Source organism: Miscanthus floridulus, chromosome 7, assembly GCF_019320115.1.
Source record: "Miscanthus floridulus cultivar M001 chromosome 7, ASM1932011v1, whole genome shotgun sequence".
NCBI classification, from domain to species: Eukaryota; Viridiplantae; Streptophyta; class Magnoliopsida; order Poales; family Poaceae; genus Miscanthus; species Miscanthus floridulus.
Window position 1 is genome coordinate 41,462,354 of NC_089586.1, and position 24,495 is coordinate 41,486,848.

At 44.2% G+C, this 24,495-nt stretch overlaps 2 protein-coding genes across 8 annotated transcripts in view; both read left to right on the plus strand.

The window, feature by feature from the left end:
* Window positions 1-24,495, plus strand: part of LOC136466917 (probable protein phosphatase 2C 12) — a 53,894-nt gene that overhangs the window by 2,233 nt on the left and 27,166 nt on the right. The window lies entirely within an intron of this gene.
* On the plus strand, window positions 1,418-23,467 carry LOC136466915 (uncharacterized). Of its 6 annotated transcripts, none has more exons than XM_066465431.1 (12): window positions 1,418-5,618; window positions 5,717-5,810; window positions 5,892-6,023; window positions 6,098-6,167; window positions 6,240-6,389; window positions 6,479-6,674; window positions 9,718-9,870; window positions 20,538-20,690; window positions 22,189-22,379; window positions 22,464-22,707; window positions 22,784-22,869; window positions 22,945-23,467. In XM_066465431.1, exons 1-7 carry the CDS (start codon window positions 5,550-5,552, stop codon window positions 9,733-9,735), a joined length of 729 nt encoding a protein of 242 aa, XP_066321528.1. In that variant the 5' UTR covers window positions 1,418-5,549; the 3' UTR covers window positions 9,736-9,870; window positions 20,538-20,690; window positions 22,189-22,379; window positions 22,464-22,707; window positions 22,784-22,869; window positions 22,945-23,467. The 6 variants fall into 6 exon arrangements, with proteins under 6 accessions (XP_066321528.1, XP_066321529.1, XP_066321530.1 ...); XM_066465432.1 differs by having other exon boundaries at window positions 5,414-5,618; window positions 5,892-6,008; XM_066465433.1 differs by having other exon boundaries at window positions 5,414-5,618; window positions 5,892-5,993; window positions 22,945-23,464.

Consider the following 24,495-nt stretch of genomic DNA (forward strand, 5'->3'; position numbering starts at 1 on the left):
TTGCTACAAATCCTATGCACGAAGAACAAGAAAGCCTTCTCCCACGGCTAGTATACTAATCTTTGCTTCTTGTCGATGGACCCACTTGTCTATGAGTACTGAAACAAATTCTTACCCAAGGAGCGATTAAGCAAATAAAGTAAACAACTTATTACGATGAAAATTCTTGTGTTTCACCTGAGCTCCTATCAAAGCCTCAAAGGCCATCTCATTTACGTTCCTTTGTTTTCATTTCCATAGAATTAGAGAAGTATGCCATCTCAATTCCTGAGTTTTTCTTTTTCCTATACTTTTCCTATCTTGCAATCCAAAGGGGCCCTAAATATCTTCTATAATAAGTGGTATGATTCCTTTAGTTCTAAGGGATGAAGCTCGACTCAACTCCTTCATTAAAAATGGAACTCAATAGCAGCTTGACCAGGAATAAACTAAGCTTGCCACGACGTTTTGTGGGCGCGCATGTAATTTAAGTGGGACGATGTTGCACAGGTTCTGCAGATGTAATTACTCCTGGTCCCCCAGCTAGTAGTAGGGTTATAAATCTCAGTCGAAATTTCACGATTTTCGATCTACTAGTGACTTCGGGTGGGTGGGTCTCTCTCTCCCTATGCGTGTGTTGCTTAGATTTTCAAAATCAAGTCAAACTTTTTCGAAGCTTCAAAATTTTGTGCTAATTTTTTGGTGATTTTTGTTTCTATCAGTTTTATATCTAGTTTTTTTTTGTCAGAGCTGGTAAACCGAACCCTGACGAATCAGAAGAGATTTGAAAAGAAAACAGTTCAATGAGTCAACGTGCTTAGACGGTTAGAATTTATATGGATAGTTCCCCTAAATTCATATGAAAAAAATTCTAATAAATCTCAAAGGCCAAATACTTGTGTTTCCTAATGGGCTTTAATGTTTAAGCCCATGAGTAGAGGTGGGAAGTACAACATCAATTAGTATCATATTGCTAGTTGATGTGGAGATATGAGTTCTCATCCCTATATATATATGTACCAATCCTCCTAGGAAAAGACACAAAAAACTACTATTGGGAGTTCTAGTTTGGAAAATCCAAATGTAGTAAATTAATATTTTCCTCTTCTCGCTGTCGCCGTAGTCTCTCAATCCCGGCGTCTGCATGCACCGACATTTGGGAGAGCAGGTCTCCGGAACCCTCGTCCTTGTGATCCTGCACCGAGAGAGGACGAATAAGGTTTTTGGGAAGCGCCCGTTGCGCGACTGCTCCCGACTTTCACGACGGTCTTCCATCCAAGTCAAGCGGCGCTACGTCTCGGCGTATTTGTCGTCAGCTGCTCTGAGCTCTTCCTTCACCACTCATCGATGACTTAGTACCACCACCAGCAGCGTCTCCCTCTACATCATCTTCACCAGCGACACCATTTTCTCCTACAAACAAAAGGTACACACCACGTGACCAATCTATTAGTGTCATTAGTCTACTGTGTTGATCATGATGATCTTAGCTATTGTAGCATCCGATTTTAAGGAAAAAATCATATACACACCATAAGTGAGCCCAGGAAGTCAAAGCTCATATATAGCTACAAATAAAGAAAATATCAATAGACAATGCTTAATATATAATATACTTAGTATAAAGGATATAACCTTAGATAGCAAACAGCGGAAAGACAACTCTGATCTTCGGGTGAAGACTCCAATTCCATTGGGACAACTAAATGGTTGATCACAAGCCTAATTCCTTCAAACTCTAGCAATCTGGTACCCATCCAGGATTTTTCCAAAGATTTAAAAAGTAAAGCAAGCGTAAGTACATGTCGTACTCAACAAATATAACATGGGGTTCATGAAGCTCAAAGGACTGACACTGATTTAACTGAAATTAGCTTTTAATAAGTCATCTTTTAGCAATTGGGTAGCAACAAGTTTATCCACAAGCCCACATAAACACATGATCAGGTAAACATGAATAATGAATAGCATAAACAGTAATCATTAATGAGCATCTTTATCATCAATATCATCAGTGTTCATCATCTATTCCGTAAGGGTCCAAGGCCGCTCATGACCGTGAGCATGGCTGATATACCAGTTTTACACTCTGTAGAGGTTGTACACTTTCACTGTGAGTCGTGATTTATCCTTTCGCCCGAGGCGGCCAACCTCTTGACCCACTACCGAGGAAGGTCGGTAGGGTTCAGTATGAAGCCTTTCAAATGTTCGTCTAACAAGTTAGGGCCGCTAGGTTTCTCCATCAATAAGCATGAACTCTGTCGATGTTTCACCACCGATAGCCTGCCACGGGAGTACCCGGGGCAGTTTGTTCGGGCTTCAGCGTATGCAGAACTCGACGGTAAACGCAAGAGGCAGTCGATTTATCCTGGTTCGGGCCCTCAACCATGATCGAGTAATAGCCCTACATCCAATCGACGTTACCCTTTGCGTTGGATTGATTGTAAAGTGTTGTGTTGCGTTATGTGTGTGTGTTGTCTCTCCAGGAACTCCGCCCTCCTTTATATAGTCAGGAGGTCAGAGTCCTAGTCGGTTTACAATGAGGTTCCTAGTAGAATCATAGAATAATACTACTACTAAGATTACAGGGAAAGAAGTCCTAGTTAGATTATATCTTCTCCCTTCCTTGTGGAGTATCCCGTGGGTCCTGTATCGACAAGCCCCCGAGCACTTCATGGTTAAGCTCTGGAAGCCTCATCTTGTTCCTTCAGGTCTTGCCAAGTAGGATCAAGCATCGTCCGAGTACTTTCTTGAGTGAAACCATGTAGCGCTTCTTGGGATCTTCGAGTGGTATGTGCTTTTTTGAAGAAAAAGTACATCCATCTGGGTGTAGCTCCCGAACCTCTTGCTATTTGGAACAAGGAGCTAGAGGGTCTTACCTTGAAATTGTTCTAATTCTTCATCGAAGGGCTCCCGAGCATATACCCGGGTTTTTTATCAAAAAGAACTCGGATATAGCTTGGTTTGGGTTCTTTTTGTTGTGAGTCCTTGAAGTGGTTTGTCTTGAAGAAGTCTTCTTGGTGACGTGCGCTTTTTCAAAGAAAAAAGTGCACTCACTGAGTGTAGCCCCCGAGCCTCTTGCTATTTGGAACAAAAAGTTGGAGGGTCTTGAATCTTGTGTTGTTTGAAAATTGCTATCTTGAAGAAGTCTTCTGAGTGATGTGCGCTTTTTTCAAAAAAAAAAGTGCACTCACTGAGTGTAGCCCCCGAGCCTCTTGCTATTTGGAACAAAGAGTTGGAGGGTCTTGAATCTGAGTTGTTCAAAGAACTAAAAACCTCTCCTGTTGCAACCCCCGAGCATATATCCGGGTTCTTTTGTTCAGAAAGAACTCGGATGCAGGGTCTTGGCATATTCTCTAGTAGTCTGCTGCTCTCAGATGTGGTTGTATGGTGGTGGTTGAGTGTAAATGTTGTTTGTTCATGAGTTGTACAGTGTTGGTATATCCTTTCGAATATGCTTGTCCTTGAGTACTGTTCCTTCATGTCGGAGTCCTCTTTCATTGAATTCTGTCTTTTCACTTTGTCCTTTATTAGATTTGTTCCGTTGGTGCTCCCGGTCCATGTGCGCCGCTCCTTTGGTCTATAAATACCCTCCTGGTGTGTTGTTTTGATTCATCAAGCATTTTGTTGCGTGGTCTGAAATCTCTGTAGTCATGAATATGATAGTTTCTGAAGTAGAGCAGCCCCGGCATGTCTTGTAGTTCTTGTATATCTTGTCATAGCTAGAGGGAGTCTTGTGATAGAGATTAGAGGTAGACTAATCTCGCAGCGGCATTGTACCAGGAGGTACATGGCGGTAGTTGGAGGAAGTCTTGTGATGTGGGATATGTTCCTTCATCCAGCAGTTCTGGGTAGATCCCCCTTGACTGCCCTACGACTGTCCTGTGCAGATCAACGCCAGATCTGGTGTCACATCGGACTTGGGTAGACAGATGCCTGCTGGGCTTCCCTATTCCATGTTGTCCCACCGTGCTGCTGACTTCTGCCTCGGATGTACTACGTTCATCCTTTGAAGAAAACAGTGTAGCTGAGTGCGGTTTGTTCTACCGAGTAGCAATTTGGGACACGTAGTCGTTCCAGAGCCTAGTTGTGTCCGGGTTCCTTTTTGCTACCTTGCTCGTCATAGTACCGAGTTCATTGGGTCTTGTAAGATGTGTAATCTTGTATTTTTTTGAAGCCATTTATAATGGAAAGAATCTTGTCTTCTAGGTTGTCATTCTTTTTTCTGCTGATGTCCTGGTTGTTTGTGAGATTCCCGAGTTCTTTCTATAAGAAACGAGTTCTTGTGTTCCTTGTGAGGTAACCCTTCGTTGCTTCATTGCTGATGAGTTCTTTTTGTAGCAATATGTTAACTCAGCCTTGGTGCTGGATGGATAAGTCTGAAATCTGCCCGTTGAACTGTACCTTTGTGTAGAAGTGTGTCGTCCATCATTTTAGCTTTGTCAGTTGTGTTGGGAAATGAACCGTTGCGTTCTCATGCCGTGTTTAAATGAGCCTAATGGGCCATATTTTTATTGCTGTAAAAATCTATTTAAAGGCCTTCTTTCTTCTTTTTCTTTACTGCCCTGCTTTTACCTTGAAACCCTAGTCCTCACTCCGTCATCGCCATTGTCGCCGTCATCTAAGCGCCGCCGCCTGATTGTCATCATTTCTTAGTGCCTTATTGCTTTTGCTAGTATATGGGTAGGAAGAAATCAGCGAGCAAGTCCCAGGCAACCTTTGTAGATGAGGAGGCATCACTTTTTGTGATTGAAAATCAAGAATTCATGGCCATGAGGGCTGCTCAGAAGGTCTGGCCAGCTCCGACTACGACTGAGGATTAGTTGCACGAGCTTGTCAGTGATTGCCTGGTCCAGGACAAGGAGATTGCTGAGTGGAGAGCTCCAGGCCAGCATCGGGTCCCAACTCTAGGCTCTGGTGAGATTGTTTTTTTTGTCTCCTTTATCCGTGCTGGACTCTGCCTTCCTACCTCTGCTTTTCTTCATTGCTTTCTCAATTATTTTGGGATTAGCTTGAACCATCTTACTCCCAATGCTATCCTTCATCTTTCTGTTTTTGTTCATCTTTGTGAAACTTTTCTTGGAATTCCTCCTTCTCTTTCTCTCTTTCATTACTTCTTCCGTCTGAAGCCCCAACCCCGCAGCGATGACACCCATGTTCTTGGTGCCTATGGGATTCAGTTTCGTCAGGGTCGTAAGAGTAGATTCTTTGATTATGACTTGGTTGATTCTGTGAGGGATTGGCGTGCTGACTGGTTTTATGCCGCCAATATGATTCCTCCTCTTGCTGTTCATTCTGGTTCTGGTCCTATGGTTAATGACCGATGGGAAAAGAATCCCCTGACGGTGGATGAGCTCCAGGCGATCAAGCCGTTTCTTGAGAGGATATGTGCTCTAAAACAGCAAGGCTTGATCGGCTTCGGTATCATTTCCAGTTTTCTTCGCCGCCGTGTTCAACCTCTGAAGGAGCGAGAGAACTACGGTTTTAAATACTCTAGAGCGAAGGACCCTTCTCATATGGTCCCTACCCTTGAGTTGACTAGTGAGGAGGTGCTCGAGCGCCTTTAGAAGATGTTGAAGGGAGTAAGCGTTGTCCCGCATACTGTCCCTGAGTATTGTGCTAACAACCCACCTCCTGCTGTGAGTTGTTTTTTCTTATGCTGGTACTTTTCGTATTTCCTTTGTTGTCTCCCCTTTTCGCTTAATCTTTCTTGCCTGGTTGTTTTGCTTTTTTATAGGAATTGAGGCGTAACTTTGTTGATCTGATCCCCCTTGATGACTGCCCTACCATTGTGGAGCTTGGGGAGAATCTTGCTGGGGCATCTTTAAGCAGTAAGTTTCAAACCACCACGATGTTTCCTGGTATTTCTTCCACGGTTCTTGACACATATGTAGAGTATGTTCCTCGTCCAGTTCCTCGAGCTCCTCGCAGTGTCAGAAAAAGGGGGCAAGCGGATTATTCTTCTTCTGGTTTGTCTGCCACCAAGAAGTCTCGCCCATCGAGTACTCACCCAGGTACTCAAGTTATAGGTAGTGTGCTCCTAGGTGAGCATATTAATATGTTTTGTCTTTTTGTTGTTTGTTTTTGCCTCTAACCGAGTACTTTTCTTCTTTTTCAGATGGCGCTGTGGTTGCCATGTTTGAGAGTGAGGAAGATGAGGATGATGATGCGGCCCTTGTTACGCGTCGGTGAGTTGTTTTCTTGTTTTTCTGCTGTTGAACACTTCTTTTTGTTCTGACTTTGACCTTGTTCTCTTGTAGTAAGTGGTCGTCGACCCTGAGTTCCTCTAGAGCTCCGGTACCGACCACACCACTCCTGTTGCAAGGTGGTGGTGATATTTTTGTTGCTATAGTTCCCCCTCTAAGGTCTTATGTTGGTCTTGGCAGTTTTATAAAGAAGAAGATAGCTAAGTGAGTGAATCCTGGTTATGTTTCTTTGCTTCTATTTTCCTCTTCTCTGATTCATATTCTTATCGTCGAGTTTCCTTATCATCTTGCAGGCCCTCGCCTTCCCTTAACCCTCAGTCGACTTCTTGTCAGTCCTCTGGTGTGCCCCTACGTTCTGAGTCTCGGGACTCGGAATGTGCGGTCGGCGAGGTGGCTGTTAGGGGGACAGGGTTCTCTGGTGATCCTGTAGTAGCTGATTTGATGGCTCTGGAGGTGACCGTGGTCGTGGCGGTGGAGCCATCTGAGGAGGTAGCCGGTGTAAACACCCTAGGTGTTTGGCTTCCACTAATTGCATGTCATTTCATAATCATGTGCATTATCTATATCACCATGTCATTATCATTGAAACATACGTATGCAACATTTGAAATTGTATGTGTTTCGTAGTTGAGTGCTCATGAATGATAGTATTGCAACCTATGAATGCAACATAAATTTCTCATACCTTGAAACATGGCAACATGGTAGAAATATGACAAGTGTAAAATAACAACCAAGCCATGAAACATATGAAACATTTCATTGCAACATATGATTGAATTGTTTATTTTAATTGTCTTATTCCATGTGATCATTAGAAGTGGTATAACAAGTTTGTAAAGTGGTTGATCATGGTCTAATACACCTTAACTACATTTAGTTTACTTGTTGGAACATTGTTCATGTAGATCAAAATGACCAAAATGCCCTTAAGTGCAAGTTTGACTAGAATTGACCATAGGAGTCTCATTGTTTGACTGTTTGAAAAGTGCAACTTAGAGACTTTGCATGGCTGTGCACTCTTTACAAAAGTTGTGGCTAATTTATCAAGGAACAAAAGTTGTTTTCTAGCCAAGTCATGAAAATGTGTGGAACATGGTCAAACATGGCCCACAAGTCTGTGATACATGCTGTTTTCAACACTTAGAAAAATATTCTAAGTCATAGTGTTTTCCAGTTGCATCAGGCCGACTTTAGCTTCATGTAACTTCTGATCCATGAAGTTTTAGGTGGGGATCATTGAAAAGAAATTGTAGAGGGAAGATAAGTCTATAGCTTTTATGTTCATGTCTTCCACTAACTCGCCACGGTTTAGGAGATATTTATCGTCGAACATGCTCTGTCAGTCGGGACAAGGGTTAACTGAATCGCGGTTTTCAGAAAACCTTCAGTAACGATGTGGCCGACCGACGCAGAGACTCGACGCCGCGTGTCCGCCACTCGTCGCCGGCTTGCTGTCACGCTGGCCACGCGCCGAGGCTGGCCTGACGCCGCTGCCGTTGCCCTCCACTTCAAGCCAGCGCCTGTCGACGCCTTCACCACTCCAGTTCACATTTCTTCGCCTCCCGCAGCGCAGCACCGAGCCGCCCGCCATTGTCGCCGGAGCTTCGCTCTCGCCTAGCGCCCGCGTCTTGGCAAAAACGCGTTGCCCCGTCCGCCTGTAGCCTCGCCGTGATCTCCTCTGCCACCCCCACCCCTCAGCCAGGTCGATCGTGCTTTGGTAAGGGCGTATTCGCCGTTCTTCCCACCGCAGCCATGGCCGCGCCGGTGACCTCACCGTGGCCAGCACGGCACCGTTCCCCTCCTCCACTCTTAGCTCACGTTTAGCCTTCTCCATCACGAGTAGCTGCTTGGGTGTAGATGCCATCACCAGTGCCGGTCCAGCCGCGCCGGGACACGGCCGAGCGCCGCCGTGCGCCATGGCCGATTCGCCGTGCGCCGTGGTCGGAGCGCTTAGGGACCCCTAGAGCTTTGGCTTTGTAGGGAAATCGAAACGCGGGGACTTGGGAAGCACGCCGGTGCTGTTCGATTCACCGGAGGGTTCGCCGTCGGCGAGTTCCACCGTCGCCGAGGCCGCCTCCCCTGCTCCTCTCGCTGACGCGCGGGCCCTTCTTGTCAGCCGCCGCGGCTGAGGCGGGAGCCCAGCGTGGGCCGCGTCGCGTTGGGCCGCGCCAGCGCCGTAGTCTTGGGCCGCCGTTCTTGGGCTGGCCCGTGTAGGGCTGAGTGTTGTTTTCCCATTTTATTTCGTTTATTTATTCCACAGATTTATGTACATCTTGAAAAATATGTAGCTCCTAGTATATAGATCCAAATGCTATGGTTCTAATTTTGTTGGGTTCCTGATCATGTCTAGTATTTAACAAAAATATTATATGGGCACTTGTTTTAGAAATTTTTGATGATTTAAATAGGACTTTGAAATGTGTTTTTAGGAGCATGCAAACTTGTTTGAATTTTATCTTGAGTTTCTGTGGTCCAAAAATTATGAAATTTTGTGGGTCCTCTATTTAGGTTTATTAGAAGCTCTGGTAAAAATTTCAGAGCTAGTGCATGTGTAGTTTTTAAGTTATAGAATTTCCTTTTATTAATAGGTGGATCTTGTGTGAATTTTCATAATTTTTCTATAGATCCAGTGAAGGTGAAATTTTATGGGTACTATTATTATGCTATAATGATGCTAGGAAAAATGTGAAATCTGTTGCTTGACACTTTTCATTAGGATTTCTTAATTATGCCATTTTAAGCTAGTATGCCTTATCATTTTTGTGTAAACTGTTCTACTTACTCAATGGCTTTGAAATTTTTATAGTAGTCTATGTGAAGCATGAAATAGCTACTGTAATTTTTGTAGATTTTTCTGAACAGGTTTACTATATATTGCTTTAATCACCTAATTAACTAGATAAATTAGAAAAGGATATTAAAGAATTTATTTAGAAGTTAGCACTGTACTTTCTGATGTTGCTTAGGTATGAAAAACAAGTTGGTTAACTTGGTTTGGTCAAATTAGGCTTTTGCACCATCATTAAATAATTAAGTTAGCAACCCTGTCATTGCGGGACAGATTCTAGGTCTACTGAAATTGGAGTTGGTCAACTTTAGAATCATGCTTTGATGTTTACAAATAAATTGTAGAGAATTTCATAAGCTTTCCAGAATGTCCTCTTGTACGTCATTTGGAGTTATAGAACTCGGGTTATGATAGATTTAAGTTGCTACTTGTTGCATATGAAGCTTTAACTGTTATTTTAAGTATGTCTTTACTATCCTAAGTTCATGGTACTGTTCCTAGGTGTTAGGCCTTTAACTGAAGATGAGCATCTTTATCTTAGGTTATGCAAGCTAGGTAAGTTGCTCTTGTTATTTAAGTTAAGTTGGATACATGCTTAAAGTGATTTGAATAGAGCGAAGTACTCGGTAAACGAGTGTCCAGTAATACCTTCGTAAACACTTACTACGATCCATTCTTCATGAGCATCATGTCATACCTTATGCATCCATGGTATTTATCTTTTGCATCGGCATGCAATAGGTGTACCGGAAGGAGTGACCCTGCTGGAATTCGAGGAACTGAACGAGCAGCAGCAGCCGACACCGGAAATTCAGGAGGAGCAGCCTTCAGGAGAAGTGCCAGACGAGGTCGCCGTTGAGTGCCCTGACCACCGTCCTTGCAACTTTGTGAAAGGCAAGCCCCGGAGCATATTAAGCCTCCTATTTTCCGAACTGCAGTTACAGTATTATTATTACATATATTGTTGCATTAAGTTTAGGTGTTGGATGCAAACACTTGCTGCATTGGTTACCCATTCCTTGTCCAGATATTGTCACCCTGAACCCTATGTAGCTCAGGCTCGAGTAGTGCTTAGCCCTGCTTAAACTCGGTAGAAGTCGGGTGATTTCCTGTCACCTGCGAGATATAGGAAGATACATGTGGCACGGTTGGCTATATTTGCTATCGTGGAAAAGAACCAGTCTTAATTGAAATGAAGACCGGACGGAGGCTTGCCGGTTTGCAGTGACTCCGTCTGTGTCGATTAAGGACTGGATCTTGGAGCCTTTCCTGTTCATGTTGAACGCATGCCTCTCTCTTAGTTGGCCGGGTCTGGAGACCGACCACGAAGCCGAGTAGCTCACCTCAGGCCGGGAGTCGATAAGTATAAAGTGCGCCTCGGAAGGGAGCCGTAGGCGTGAGTCCAAGGGCAGGTGATTTAAAAGTCCTGGTCGTCCTGGCAGAAGGGTAATCCCTGAGAGTGCTGGCGCTGATCGAACCCGCGAATTTGGTTCCTGAGATGTTCCAAAGGTGACCCACGGCTACCCTTGCAAAGTATGCCAGGGTGAGAGTTAGGAATACCCCCTCAGCTGAGTTGTAATTCGATTCGAATCGCCGTCTCTCCCGGTTAGTGAGAACTTGACGGGCTTATCTCCAATGTAGATACACTTAATATCTTAATGGTTCGAAATGATGATATGATGATGACAGCCTTATTATACCTGCTATGGTTAATATTGTTTGCTCCTAATAAGTGAGTGCTCTAGTACAGGTGCTAATCTAGCGGACAGGTAAATAATGATAAGCTTGATGCTAAGTTTAAATGGGTTACTATAATCTTAAGCTCTTTTATGCAACTGTGTCAAGCTAGCCCACCTGAAAAGCCTTGCATGATCCTTGGTGTCTTTATTTCTAATTTTCGTCGGGTAAGTCTAGCTGAGTACCTTCTCGTACTCAGGGTTTATTTCCCACCTGTTGCAGATGACCAGTTCTACTTTGGTTGCTGCAAGTACTGCCTTCTCCCTGCTGGGGATGAAGACTAGACCGTGGGGCACGGTCTCTACTAGTTCTCGTATCTGTTAATGCTTTTGTGGGACATGACTCTGATCTTGGCAATGTATTTGAAAACTATGATGTTTTGTACTAAACTATGTTGCTTCCGCACACTCAAACTTGGTTTGTAATATTTATTTGAACTCTGATGGATGTAATCCGAATGCTACTTATGAAATGTTGTAACAGATGATGTGTTGTGTTGAATCATTACGATCTTGGTTTGTATGTCGAGAGTTGGTTGAAATCCTTCGTGATTTCCGGACTACCGGGATTATGGGAGCTTAAGTACAGGAATTTGATCGCTTCGGTGATTGTTTTTGTACTTACGTTCTTATGATTTGGTCGGTTCTGTTACAGCTGGCATCAGAGCAAGATTTGACACTAAACACGTCATTTGTGTATTTAAAACAAAAGTATTTGTGAAAATCCTAAATTAAATACTAAGTATTGCCAGTGGTCATATCCCTTATGCCCAAATAAGGACTCTTAGGTGGCTTATTAAAGTACTAACTTGGGGGTTCCTGCTTGTTTCTATTTCGTCGTCCATACGGCGTGCTATTGTATGGATGCCATCCGCTTGGGTGGTAATGTATGGATCAAAATACCTCTACGCTCTGGTAAGTGTGAGTTGTGAGAGCATGACCGTCCAATCGTCGGTCTAGGGGAGAGTAGTTGTGGTTGCTCGCATACTTACGTGTTTAATCATGTATTTATGAGAGTACTTAATTGTGGGTATCTCTGACGGGTAGCTGTGATACTAGAGTATATACATCAGGGGATGTATGTATGAAAGTATTTAGTTTACTGTTTGTTTTCTATGCTTTTTGGGGAAAGTATTGGGCTGAAATGAAATCTTCTGCAGGTACACTAACAACGTATCGTTGTAGATCGACTAGCTACCGTATACGAGAGAACGTATGTATGCCACCGTATATTTCGCTAGCCTTTAAATTTTTCTAGGTTTGTGAGGACGTACGGATCGTGCATGCATCATGTTCAAGCATACATGGCATTTCTTGCATTACTCCCTCCTTTAAAATTGATGGTCCCGAATAATTAAATTTCGCGTCCCTTAAATGATTCTCCCCTTACGTTGTAACTTTTGCTACAGATGGCGCGCACGAAACGCACTGCTCGCAAGTCCGCTGGAGGTAGGGCGCCTCGTCACCGTTTAGCTCCTCGTGAGCCCCGTCCTGAGCCTACTGAGGCGGAAAGGCTAAGGGCAGAGCTGGCCCAGGTGACTGCTGAAAGGACTGCAGTTCAGCAGCGTTTGGAGCAAGTCACGCAAGAGAGGGACCAAGAAACCCTTGAGGTTCAGAGGTTGACAATTGCTCATCGTAACTGTGAGCGTATGTTGGTTCACATGCTGAACCAACGGAATGAAGCCTGGCACGAGGAGAATGTGTTGAGGGCGAGGCAGGTGGAGCTAGAGCAGCAGTTGGCGGCTGCAGAAGAGTACAATGACAATCTCCATGAGGAGGTTCACCTACTGCACAACCAACTTCACCCTATCCTGCCACCTGAGGATGAAAATGAGATGGGATCTGGCGTCATCATGGCCGAAGGTGATGATGACATGGAAGTCAATGGACCTGAGGACGCTCCACCTGATGAGGAGGAAGATGAGGAGTTAGAGCCTCCTAGTGATGAAGATGGAGGAGAAATCTTCGACACCGACTCCGAGGACGATGCGTAGTTTAGCTTACTACTTAGCTAATGCGCTAGATCTAGTCTTTTGTTAACCCTCATGCATGGACAAGTTAATCGTTGGGATGTAATCTCGAACCCTATGTTACCTTTGATGTAAGTTGAAACCACTATGGCTTGGGTGTAACCTATCGAACGTATTATGCTCCACGTATGAGAGCTTTTGATGAATTTCGCCCTTGCGGTCTATGGATCTCGTTGTTGGTTAAGTTCATCGCATTAATGTGTCAATTGATGCACTTGATGAGTTGTGTGATTGTGATGGATGATTGTGCCTCTGTTGATAGTACGAATTCATTTTCTCCATTGGAGTCAGTTCGGCATAATTATACATTTCATCTGCAAAAAAATTTCCACATCGTCAGTGCTCATTGGCTATACATTTTGCAGATGGCTCATAACCTTCGTCGCGGTCGTGGCATGGGAAATGAGGAACAACCACCTCCGCCACCACCCACACCAGCTGAGCTAATGCAGACTGTTGTGGAAAGTCAGCGCATGCTAGCTGAGGCTATGCGCCAGATGGCTAACCGTGAGGATCGGCATGTCCGCCAGGGACCTGAGCCGAACCAGTATAGCACTTTTAAGGACTTCATGGACACAAAGCCTCCTGTCTTTCGTGAGGCAGAAGAACCCTTACAAGCGGATGAATGGTTGAGCACGATAGAGCAACGATTTGGATTGCTCCGTTTGACCGAAAGCCTGAAGGCTACGTATGCAGGACACCAGCTCCAAGGCCCTGCAGGTATTTGGTGGACCCATCACAGGACCACCTTCCCTGCTAACGTTGAGATCGTCTGGAACCAGTTCCAGGCAGCCTTCAGGGGACACTTTATTCCTCCTGGTCTCATGGCCATCAAGCATACTGAGTTTATGAAGCTCACCCAAGGCAATAAGAGTCTCAATGAGTACCTCCAGGCATTCAACAACCTGGCAAGATATGCTCCTGAGTTCGTCGATACTGACGCCAAAAGAATAGCTAGTTTCAAGAGGGGACTTTCCCCAAAACTGATGAAGTCAATGGGCAACTGCAAGTGTGTCACCTTCAATGAATTTATCAGTGACACTCTGACCCAGGAGAACAATGACAAGATTTATGCTGCTTCCAAGAACCGAAAAAGGAACTTTGAGGCTGGTGCTTCCCAGTCCAAGGCTCCAATGGTATCTAAGGCCCCATACCGTCCGCCCCATGCTAATGTCCGGTACCGCCCACCGCAGAAGAAGAACCAAGCTAAAACCGGTTTCCGCAAGGGGTATACCATTTCCTTGCCGAAGAATACATCTGGGCAGAGTAGCTCCAATGTTCCACCATCAAACAGGCCATGCTGGAACTGTAACCAACCTGGTCATTGGGCAAACAGATGTCCCCATCCTCCCAAGAATGCTCAAGGAAACGTCCGTCAGGGGCGTGTTCACTATACTACAGTGGAGGAAATTCCTGCTGGTGAAGTGGTCACCGCTGGTAAGTTTCTTGTTAATGATCACCCTGCAGTTGTGCTCTTTGATTCGGGTGCTTCGCACTCCTTTGTGAGTTCTACTTTTGCATCTGAGCATAATATGAATGTGATTACAATTGTCAAGGGTGGGTATTGTATTAGTGCTGCTGGAAATAACATCCTGACTAACCGAGTAGTTAAAGATGTAAAGCTTGAGATTGGGGATCGAGAGTTCCGTACGGATCTTGTAGTTCTACCGGGGGTAGGAATCGATGTCATCCTAGGAATGAAGTGGATGAGCGGGAATGGAGTGTTGATCGACACGTCAACCCGTGTAGTAATGTTGAGGGATCCTGTGGATAAGAAAGGTTTTCTCGTGCAGTTACCTCGTGATATCTCTATTCACAATACAGCCAATGCTACCCTAGCCAAGGCCATTAAGGATCTACCGGTTGTCTGTGAGTTTCCAGATGTCTTTCCTGATGACTTGCCTGGATTACCTCCGGACCGCGATGTAGAATTCAAAATAGAACTCATTCCGGGTACGGCTCCCATTTCTCGAAGGCCTTATCGAATGCCGCCCAATGAGTTGGCTGAGCTGAAGAGTCAGTTGAATGAGCTATTGAAGAAAGGATTGATTCGGCCTAGTTCATCTCCTTGGGGTTGTCCAGCTATATTTGTGAAGAAGAAGGACGAGTCTCTACGCATGTGTGTGGATTATCGTCCCCTAAATGCTGTTACTATCAAGAACAAGTACCCTCTTCCTCGCATCGATATTCTGTTTGATCAGCTCTCTAAAGCTAAGGTATTCTCCAAGATCGATTTGAGGTCTGGCTACCATCAGATCAAAATTCGTCCTGAAGATATACCTAAGACAGCTTTCTCTACTCGATATGGCTTGTTCGAATACCTCGTCATGTCATTTGGGTTGACAAATGCTCCGGCACACTTTATGTACCTGATGAATTCTGTATTCATGCCGGAATTGGACAAATTTGTCGTCGTGTTCATTGATGATATTCTGGTATATTCTCAGAATGAAGAAGAGCATGCTGAACATCTGAGAATTGTTTTAACTCGGTTACGAGACAACCAGCTTTATGCTAAGTTCAGCAAGTGCGAGTTCTGGTTGAACAAGATACCTTTTCTGGGTCATGTGTTATCTGGTGATGGAATTTCGGTTGACCCTACTAAGGTGCAAGAAGTCCTTGAGTGGAAGGCACCTACTACGGTCACAGAAGTCCGAAGCTTTCTGGGTCTGGCTGGCTATTATCGTCGCTTTATCCCGGATTTCTCAAAAATCGCCAAGCCCATGACTCGACTACTGCAAAAGGATGAGAAGTTTGTGTGGACTCCGAAGTGTGAAGAGGCTTTCCACACTTTGCGGACCTTACTCACCTCTGCTCCTGTATTGGCACAACCTGATATCGAGAAGCCTTTTGATGTCTTCTGTGACGCATGTGGCACCGGTTTGGGGTGTGTTCTTATGCAGGAGGGCCGAGTAATTGCTTATGCTTCGCGTCAGCTTCGAAAGCATGAAGTCAACTATCCTACCCATGACTTAGAACTAGCCGCAGTTGTTCATGCCCTGAAGATTTGGAGACATTACTTGCTGGGTAATGTGTGCAACATCTATACTGACCATAAGAGCCTCAAGTACATCTTTACTCAACCTGAGTTGAACATGCGTCAACGACGATGGTTAGAATTGATCAAGGACTACAACCTTCAAGTGCACTACCATCCTGGTAAGGCAAATGTTGTTGCTGATGCTTTAAGCAGAAAGGCCCATTGCAATTCCTTAGTTAGTGAAGACTTTCATCTGTCACACCTCCTTCATCCTATAGTACTCCACAATATCACTGTGGATTGCTCTCTTAGAGGTCGAATTATCGAACTCCAGAAGACTGATGTGGGTGTGTTTCATATCAAAAGGAAAATGAAAGAGAAAGAGACCAAGCACTTTAAAGTCGATGACAAGGGAATTCTCTGGTTTAATGATAGGTTGGTGGTACCCAAAGATAAAGAACTTAGAAATCAAATTATGGAGGAAGCCCATTCTTCAAAATTGTCCATCCATCCTGGTAGCAGTAAAATGTATCAAGATCTCAAGCTGTATTATTGGTGGACCAAGATGAAGAAAGAAATCGCAGCTTATGTGGCAAGGTGTGATAACTGTTGCAGAGTCAAGGCTATTCACATAAGGCCCGGACTATTGCAGCCACTATCTATTCCTGGCTGGAAGTGGGAAGAAATTAGTATGGATTTTATTGTTGGATTACCCACTACCAAAAAGGGTTGTGATTCCATCTGGGTTATCGTAGATCGTCTAACTAAATCTGCTCACTTTATTCCGGTCAAGTCTACCTATCATCCTCACAATTATGCTGAGATCTATTTTCAACAAGTAGTACGTCTCCATGGTGTACCCAAATCCATTGTTTCTGATAGAGGACCTCAGTTCACGGCTCGCTTTTGGGAGTGCTTACATCAGAATCTTGGCACTCATCTAATCCGCAGTTCTGCCTATCATCCGCAAACATCAGGACAGACTGAGCGTGTTAATCAAATTCTTGAGGACATGCTTAGAGCTTGTCTTATCTCTTGCAAAGGCTCTTGGGAAGACTGGTTACCTCTCGCTGAATTCTCTTATAACAACAGTTATCAAGAGAGTATCAAAATGGCTCCTTTTGAAGCTCTTTATGGCCGAAAGTGTAGAACTCCTTTGAACTGGGTAGAACCCGGGGAAAGAAGATTCTATGGTATTGACTTTGTAAAAGAAGCCGAAGAGCAAGTCCGGACTATACAAAAGAATATGACTGCCGCTCAGGCTAGACAAAAGAGCTATGCTGATAAGAGAAGGAAACCTATTGAGTTTGAAGTAGGTGATCATGTTTATTTGAAGGTATCCCCTATGAAAGGAGTCAAGCGTTTTGGAATTAAAAGGAAGCTTGAGCCTCGATACGTTGGACCTTACCGCATTATCGAGAAAAGTGGAAGAGTAGCCTATAAACTCGATTACCACCCTGAATGGGCGCTATATTCCCGGTATTCCATGTGTCCCAGCTGAAGAAGTGTCTTCGTATTCCCGAAGAAAGAATAGCAACAAGGAAAGTCAACTTGAAATCTGATCTTTCTTATGAGGAAAAGCCCGTGCAAGTTCTGGATACTCAAGAAAGAGTGACTCGTACACGAGTGGTTAAGTTATACAAGGTAGTTTGGAGTAACCATAGTGAACGGGATGCAACTTGGGAGCGGGAAGATTATTTAAAGGAAAATCATCCAACTTTCTATACTAAATGGTACGCTTTCCAAATCTCGGGACGAGATTTTTCTAAGGGGGGAGGGCTGTAACACCCTAGGTGTTTGGCTTCCACTAATTGCATGTCATTTCATAATCATGTGCATTATCTATATCACCATGTCATTATCATTGAAACATACGTATGCAACATTTGAAATTGTATGTGTTTCGTAGTTGAGTGCTCATGAATGATAGTATTGCAACCTATGAATGCAACATAAATTTCTCATACCTTGAAACATGGCAACATGGTAGAAATATGACAAGTGTAAAATAACAACCAAGCCATGAAACATATGAAACATTTCATTGCAACATATGATTGAATTGTTTATTTTAATTGTCTTATTCCATGTGATCATTAGAAGTGGTATAACAAGTTTGTAAAGTGGTTGATCATGGTCTAATACACCTTAACTACATTTAGTTTACTTGTTGGAACATTGTTCATGTAGATCAAAATGACCAAAATGCCCTTAAGTGCAAGTTTGACTAGAATTGACCATAGGAGTCTCATTGTTTGACTGTTTGAAAAGTGCAACTTAGAGACTTTGCATGGCTGTGCACTCTTTACAAAAGTTGTGGCTAATTTATCAAGGAACAAAAGTTGTTTTCTAGCCAAGTCATGAAAATGTGTGGAACATGGTCAAACATGGCCCACAAGTCTGTGATACATGCTGTTTTCAACACTTAGAAAAATATTCTAAGTCATAGTGTTTTCCAGTTGCATCAGGCCGACTTTAGCTTCATGTAACTTCTGATCCATGAAGTTTTAGGTGGGGATCATTGAAAAGAAATTGTAGAGGGAAGATAAGTCTATAGCTTTTATGTTCATGTCTTCCACTAACTCGCCACGGTTTAGGAGATATTTATCGTCGAACATGCTCTGTCAGTCGGGACAAGGGTTAACTGAATCGCGGTTTTCAGAAAACCTTCAGTAACGATGTGGCCGACCGACGCAGAGACTCGACGCCGCGTGTCCGCCACTCGTCGCCGGCTTGCTGTCACGCTGGCCACGCGCCGAGGCTGGCCTGACGCCGCTGCCGTTGCCCTCCACTTCAAGCCAGCGCCTGTCGACGCCTTCACCACTCCAGTTCACATTTCTTCGCCTCCCGCAGCGCAGCACCGAGCCGCCCGCCATTGTCGCCGGAGCTTCGCTCTCGCCTAGCGCCCGCGTCTTGGCAAAAACGCGTTGCCCCGTCCGCCTGTAGCCTCGCCGTGATCTCCTCTGCCACCCCCACCCCTCAGCCAGGTCGATCGTGCTTTGGTAAGGGCGTATTCGCCGTTCTTCCCACCGCAGCCATGGCCGCGCCGGTGACCTCACCGTGGCCAGCACGGCACCGTTCCCCTCCTCCACTCTTAGCTCACGTTTAGCCTTCTCCATCACGAGTAGCTGCTTGGGTGTAGATGCCATCACCAGTGCCGGTCCAGCCGCGCCGGGACACGGCCGAGCGCCGCCGTGCGCCATGGCCGATTCGCCGTGCGCCGTGGTCGGAGCGCTTAGGGACCCCTAGAGCTTTGGCTTTGTAGGGAAATCGAAAGCGCGGGGACTTGGGAAGCACGCCGGTGCTGTTCGATTCACCGGAGGGTTCGCCGTCGGCGAGTTCCACCGTCGCCGAGGCCGCCTCCCCTGCTCCTCTCGCTGACGCGCGGGCCCTTCTTGTCAGCCGCCGCGGCTGAGGCGGGAGCCCAGCGTGGGCCGCGTCGCGTTGGGCCGCGCCAGCGCCGTAGTCTTGGGCCGCCGTTCTTGGGCTGGCCCGTGTAGGGCTGAGTGTTGTTTTCCCATTTTATTTCGTTTATTTATTCCACAGATTTATGTACATCTTGAAAAATATGTAGCTCCTAGTATATAGATCCAAATGCTATGGTTCTAATTTTGTTGGGTTCCTGATCATGTCTAGTATTTAACAAAAATATTATATGGGCACTTGTTTTAGAAATTTTTGATGATTTAAATAGGACTTTGAAATGTGTTTTTAGGAGCATGCAAACTTGTTTGAATTTTATCTTGAGTTTCTGTGGTCCAAAAATTATGAAATTTTGTGGGTCCTCTATTTAGGTTTATTAGAAGCTCTGGTAAAAATTTCAGAGCTAGTGCATGTGTAGTTTTTAAGTTATAGAATTTCCTTTTATTAATAGGTGGATCTTGTGTGAATTTTCATAATTTTTCTATAGATCCAGTGAAGGTGAAATTTTATGGGTACTATTATTATGCTATAATGATGCTAGGAAAAATGTGAAATCTGTTGCTTGACACTTTTCATTAGGATTTCTTAATTATGCCATTTTAAGCTAGTATGCCTTATCATTTTTGTGTAAACTGTTCTACTTACTCAATGGCTTTGAAATTTTTATAGTAGTCTATGTGAAGCATGAAATAGCTACTGTAATTTTTGTAGATTTTTCTGAACAGGTTTACTATATATTGCTTTAATCACCTAATTAACTAGATAAATTAGAAAAGGATATTAAAGAATTTATTTAGAAGTTAGCACTGTACTTTCTGATGTTGCTTAGGTATGAAAAACAAGTTGGTTAACTTGGTTTGGTCAAATTAGGCTTTTGCACCATCATTAAATAATTAAGTTAGCAACCCTGTCATTGCGGGACAGATTCTAGGTCTACTGAAATTGGAGTTGGTCAACTTTAGAATCATGCTTTGATGTTTACAAATAAATTGTAGAGAATTTCATAAGCTTTCCAGAATGTCCTCTTGTACGTCATTTGGAGTTATAGAACTCGGGTTATGATAGATTTAAGTTGCTACTTGTTGCATATGAAGCTTTAACTGTTATTTTAAGTATGTCTTTACTATCCTAAGTTCATGGTACTGTTCCTAGGTGTTAGGCCTTTAACTGAAGATGAGCATCTTTATCTTAGGTTATGCAAGCTAGGTAAGTTGCTCTTGTTATTTAAATTAAGTTGGATACATGCTTAAAGTGATTTGAATAGAGCGAAGTACTCGGTAAACGAGTGTCCAGTAATACCTTCGTAAACACTTACTACGATCCATTCTTCATGAGCATCATGTCATACCTTATGCATCCATGGTATTTATCTTTTGCATCGGCATGCAATAGGTGTACCGGAAGGAGTGACCCTGCTGGAATTCGAGGAACTGAACGAGCAGCAGCAGCCGACACCGGAAATTCAGGAGGAGCAGCCTTCAGGAGAAGTGCCAGACGAGGTCGCCGTTGAGTGCCCTGACCACCGTCCTTGCAACTTTGTGAAAGGCAAGCCCCGGAGCATATTAAGCCTCCTATTTTCCGAACTGCAGTTACAGTATTATTATTACATATATTGTTGCATTAAGTTTAGGTGTTGGATGCAAACACTTGCTGCATTGGTTACCCATTCCTTGTCCAGATATTGTTACCCTGAATCCTATGTAGCTCAGGCTCGAGTAGTGCTTAGCCCTGCTTTAACTCGGTAGAAGTCGGGTGATTTCCTGTCACCTGCGAGATATAGGAAGATACATGTGGCACGGTTGGCTATATTTGCTATCGTGGAAAAGAACCAGTCTTAATTTGAAATGAAGACCGGACGGAGGCTTGCCGGTTTGCAGTGACTCCGTCTGTGTCGATTAAGGACTGGATCTTGGAGCCTTTCCTGTTCATGTTGAACGCATGCCTCTCTCTTAGTTGGCCGGGTCTGGAGACCGACCACGAAGCCGAGTAGCTCACCTCAGGCCGGGAGTCGATAAGTATAAAGTGCGCCTCGGAAGGGAGCCGTAGGCGTGAGTCCAAGGGCAGGTGATTTAAAAGTCCTGGTCGTCCTGGCAGAAGGGTAATCCCTGAGAGTGCTGGCGCTGATCGAACCCGCGAATTTGGTTCCTGAGATGTTCCAAAGGTGACCCACGGCTACCCTTGCAAAGTATGCCAGGGTGAGAGTTAGGAATACCCCCTCAGCTGAGTTGTAATTCGATTCGAATCGCCGTCTCTCCCGGTTAGTGAGAACTTGACGGGCTTATCTCCAATGTAGATACACTTAATATCTTAATGGTTCGAAATGATGATATGATGATGACAGCCTTATTATACCTGCTATGGTTAATATTGTTTGCTCCTAATAAGTGAGTGCTCTAGTACAGGTGCTAATCTAGCGGACAGGTAAATAATGATAAGCTTGATGCTAAGTTTAAATGGGTTACTATAATCTTAAGCTCTTTTATGCAACTGTGTCAAGCTAGCCCACCTGAAAAGCCTTGCATGATCCTTGGTGTCTTTATTTCTAATTTTCGTCGGGTAAGTCTAGCTGAGTACCTTCTCGTACTCAGGGTTTATTTCCCACCTGTTGCAGATGACCAGTTCTACTTTGGTTGCTGCAAGTACTGCCTTCTCCCTGCTGGGGATGAAGACTAGACCGTGGGGCACGGTCTCTACTAGTTCTCGTATCTGTTAATGCTTTTGTGGGACATGACTCTGATCTTGGCAATGTATTTGAAAACTATGATGTTTTGTACTAAACTATGTTGCTTCCGCTCACTCAAACTTGGTTTGTAATATTTATTTGAACTCTGATGGATGTAATCCGAATGCTACTTATGAAATGTTGTAACAGATGATGTGTTGTGTTGAATCATTACGATCTTGGTTTGTATGTCGAGAGTTGGTTGAAATCCTTCGTGATTTCCGGACTACCGGGATTATGGGAGCTTAAGTACAGGAATTTGATCGCTTCGGTGATTGTTTTTGTACTTACGTTCTTATGATTTGGTCGGTTCTGTTACAGCCGGGGCATTCTAGGGTACGGCCCTGGTCTTGTCTTCTTTGCCTCGGACGGCTTCTCCCTCTGCTCCTCTTCCTAGTGGCGTTCAGCGTTTGGATGATGATGTGGTGCAACAATTTGATGCCACTCATCGGTTGTCAGAGCTGACCGCTGCTTGGGGGACCTTCGTGACTTCTTTTGGGGGAAAACTCCAGGTAAGTTTTTTCTGAAGTTCTTTCTTTGGATGTTCGTCTTTCTTCTGTTCTTATGTCTTGTTTTTCTTTCTCTCTTTTGCCCAGTCTTTTTCTCGGGATCATACCGGCTTCTTTTTCTCATCTGAAACCGAGAAAAAGTTATCTTCTGAGGTTAGTGCCCTAAAAATAGAGCTTGACCTCTATCGGGCTGAGATGGAGACCGAGCGCCAAACACACCAAAAGGAGGAAAAGGCCCTCCATGCCCAGGTGGTTGAGGCAGAAAAGCGGAGGCATGCTGCTGTCCAGGAGGCCTTGAAGAATATGGAGGCCATGAAGAATGAGTGCAATGGTATTGTGGGTTCTTTTTGTTTCCTCTTATATTCAAATTTTCCTTTATGCTGACTTGTTTTTGGTGTCTGGTCTAGCTCTCTGAGTTGAAAAGCAGAAGCTCTCGGAGGGTATTGAGGAAATGAAGACACTTGCTCGCAATAGTCACAACAGGGCTGAGGAGGTAATTACTCGTGCTAAAGAAGAACTCGTGCTTGCCAAGTTGATTAGGCATGGAGCTGACAGGGATCTTGTGCAGGTCCAAAAAAATGTTGAAATCTTGAATGGCAAGTTGGCGACGGCTACTGAGAACTGGAATGATTTGTGGAAATCATTTCGGTCAATAGCCGATCTTCTCCGGACTCCAGCAGATGATGGTCAATCTTGGGCTCAGTTTATTCCAGAAGTTTCGACCCGTTTCTAGGAGTTCATGAAGAGGTGTGCCCAACTATGTACCAGAAATGTTCTTGCCCAGGTCAAGGTTCTTGCTTCGGAGATGCTTTTATCCAAGATTGCAGAGGAAGCCGAGAGTCAAGAATATCTGGATGCCATTGAAAAGATAGAGCCTGAGGTCGAAGATTTGGCCAGGAGGATTATAGATAATCTTAATATTGATATTTCTTCTCCTGATGACGATGTTTGATGTATTTGACCTTTGTACTCCAGCCTCTGTAATAGGATATTATACTTCTTTTTGAATGAAGATCCTTTATTTTTCGTTGATGTCTTCCTGGATGTCTTTGATTTTGTCAAGTGCTTGTCATGCTTTCGTCTACGCCGTGTAAACAACTCGATATTTGTAGATCATTGTCTTGACAAACTTTCTTGATTTGTTGAGTGCTTGTCTGGCTTTCGTCTGCACCATGTAAACAACTCGGTATTTGTAGATCGTTGTCTTGACAAACTTTCTTGATTTGACGAGTGCTTGTCTAGATTTCGTCTGCGCCGTGTAAACAACTCGGTATTTGTGGATCATTGTCTTGACAAACTTTCTTGATTTGATGAGTGCTTGTCTGGCTACCGTGTAAACAACTCGGGGTAAGTAGATCTTTGTCTTTACAACCTTTCTGTTCTTGTTAGTACTGAAAAGACTTAGGACCAACGATCTCAAGCATCTTCAGCTTCTTCTTTTTAGCTTTTTGCTTAACTCAAGATGTGGCCAGCTTCTGGCTCTTTACCTAGTTGTAAAAACATCTTAGGATCGGTTTGGGTGTTAGCTTATTAGCTACCCTTATCGGCGGGCTCAAGCATCTTTTCAGCTCTTTTGCTCTTAGTCGGTATGCTCAGGCGTAATTTCAGCCATTTTGCTTTTTGGATTGGGTGTTAGCTTTATTAGCTACCCTCATAGGCGGGCTCAAGCATCTTTTCAGCTCTTTTGCTCTCAGCCGGTATGCTTAGGCATTATTTCAGCCATTTTGCTTTTTGGTTTGGGTGTTAGCTTATTAGCTACCCTCATCGGCGGGCTCAAGCATCATTTCAGCTTTTTTGCTCTCAGCTGGTATGCTCAGGCGTAATTTCAGCCATTTTGCTTTTTGGATCGGGTGTTAGCTTATTAGCTACCCTCATCGGCGGGCTCAAGCATCTTTTCAGCTTTTTTGCTCTCAGCCGGTATGCTCAGGCATAATTTCAGCTATTTTGCTTTTTTTATTCAGGCGTTAGCTTATTAGCTACCCTCATCGGCGGGCTTAAGCATCTTTTCAGCTCTTTTGCTCTCAGCCGGTGTGTTTAGTGAAAACAACTCAGGAAAAGTCGTAATAAGACATCTGTTTGCCGAGGAACACCATCTTTATTGATCATGAACGTTTACATG

Bases quoted from the DNA above. Each gene is read 5' to 3' on its own strand.
- LOC136466915 (XM_066465428.1), top strand. From the start codon at position 13,108: ATGGCTCATAACCTTCGTCGCGGTCGTGGCATGGGAAATGAGGAACAA. The intron at 14,180-20,537 runs GTAAGTTTCTTG...GGCATGCAATAG, and splicing joins TGGTGAAGTGGTCACCGCTG to GTGTACCGGAAGGAGTGACC. The intron at 20,691-21,756 runs GCAAGCCCCGGA...CACCTGTTGCAG, and splicing joins TCCTTGCAACTTTGTGAAAG to ATGACCAGTTCTACTTTGGT.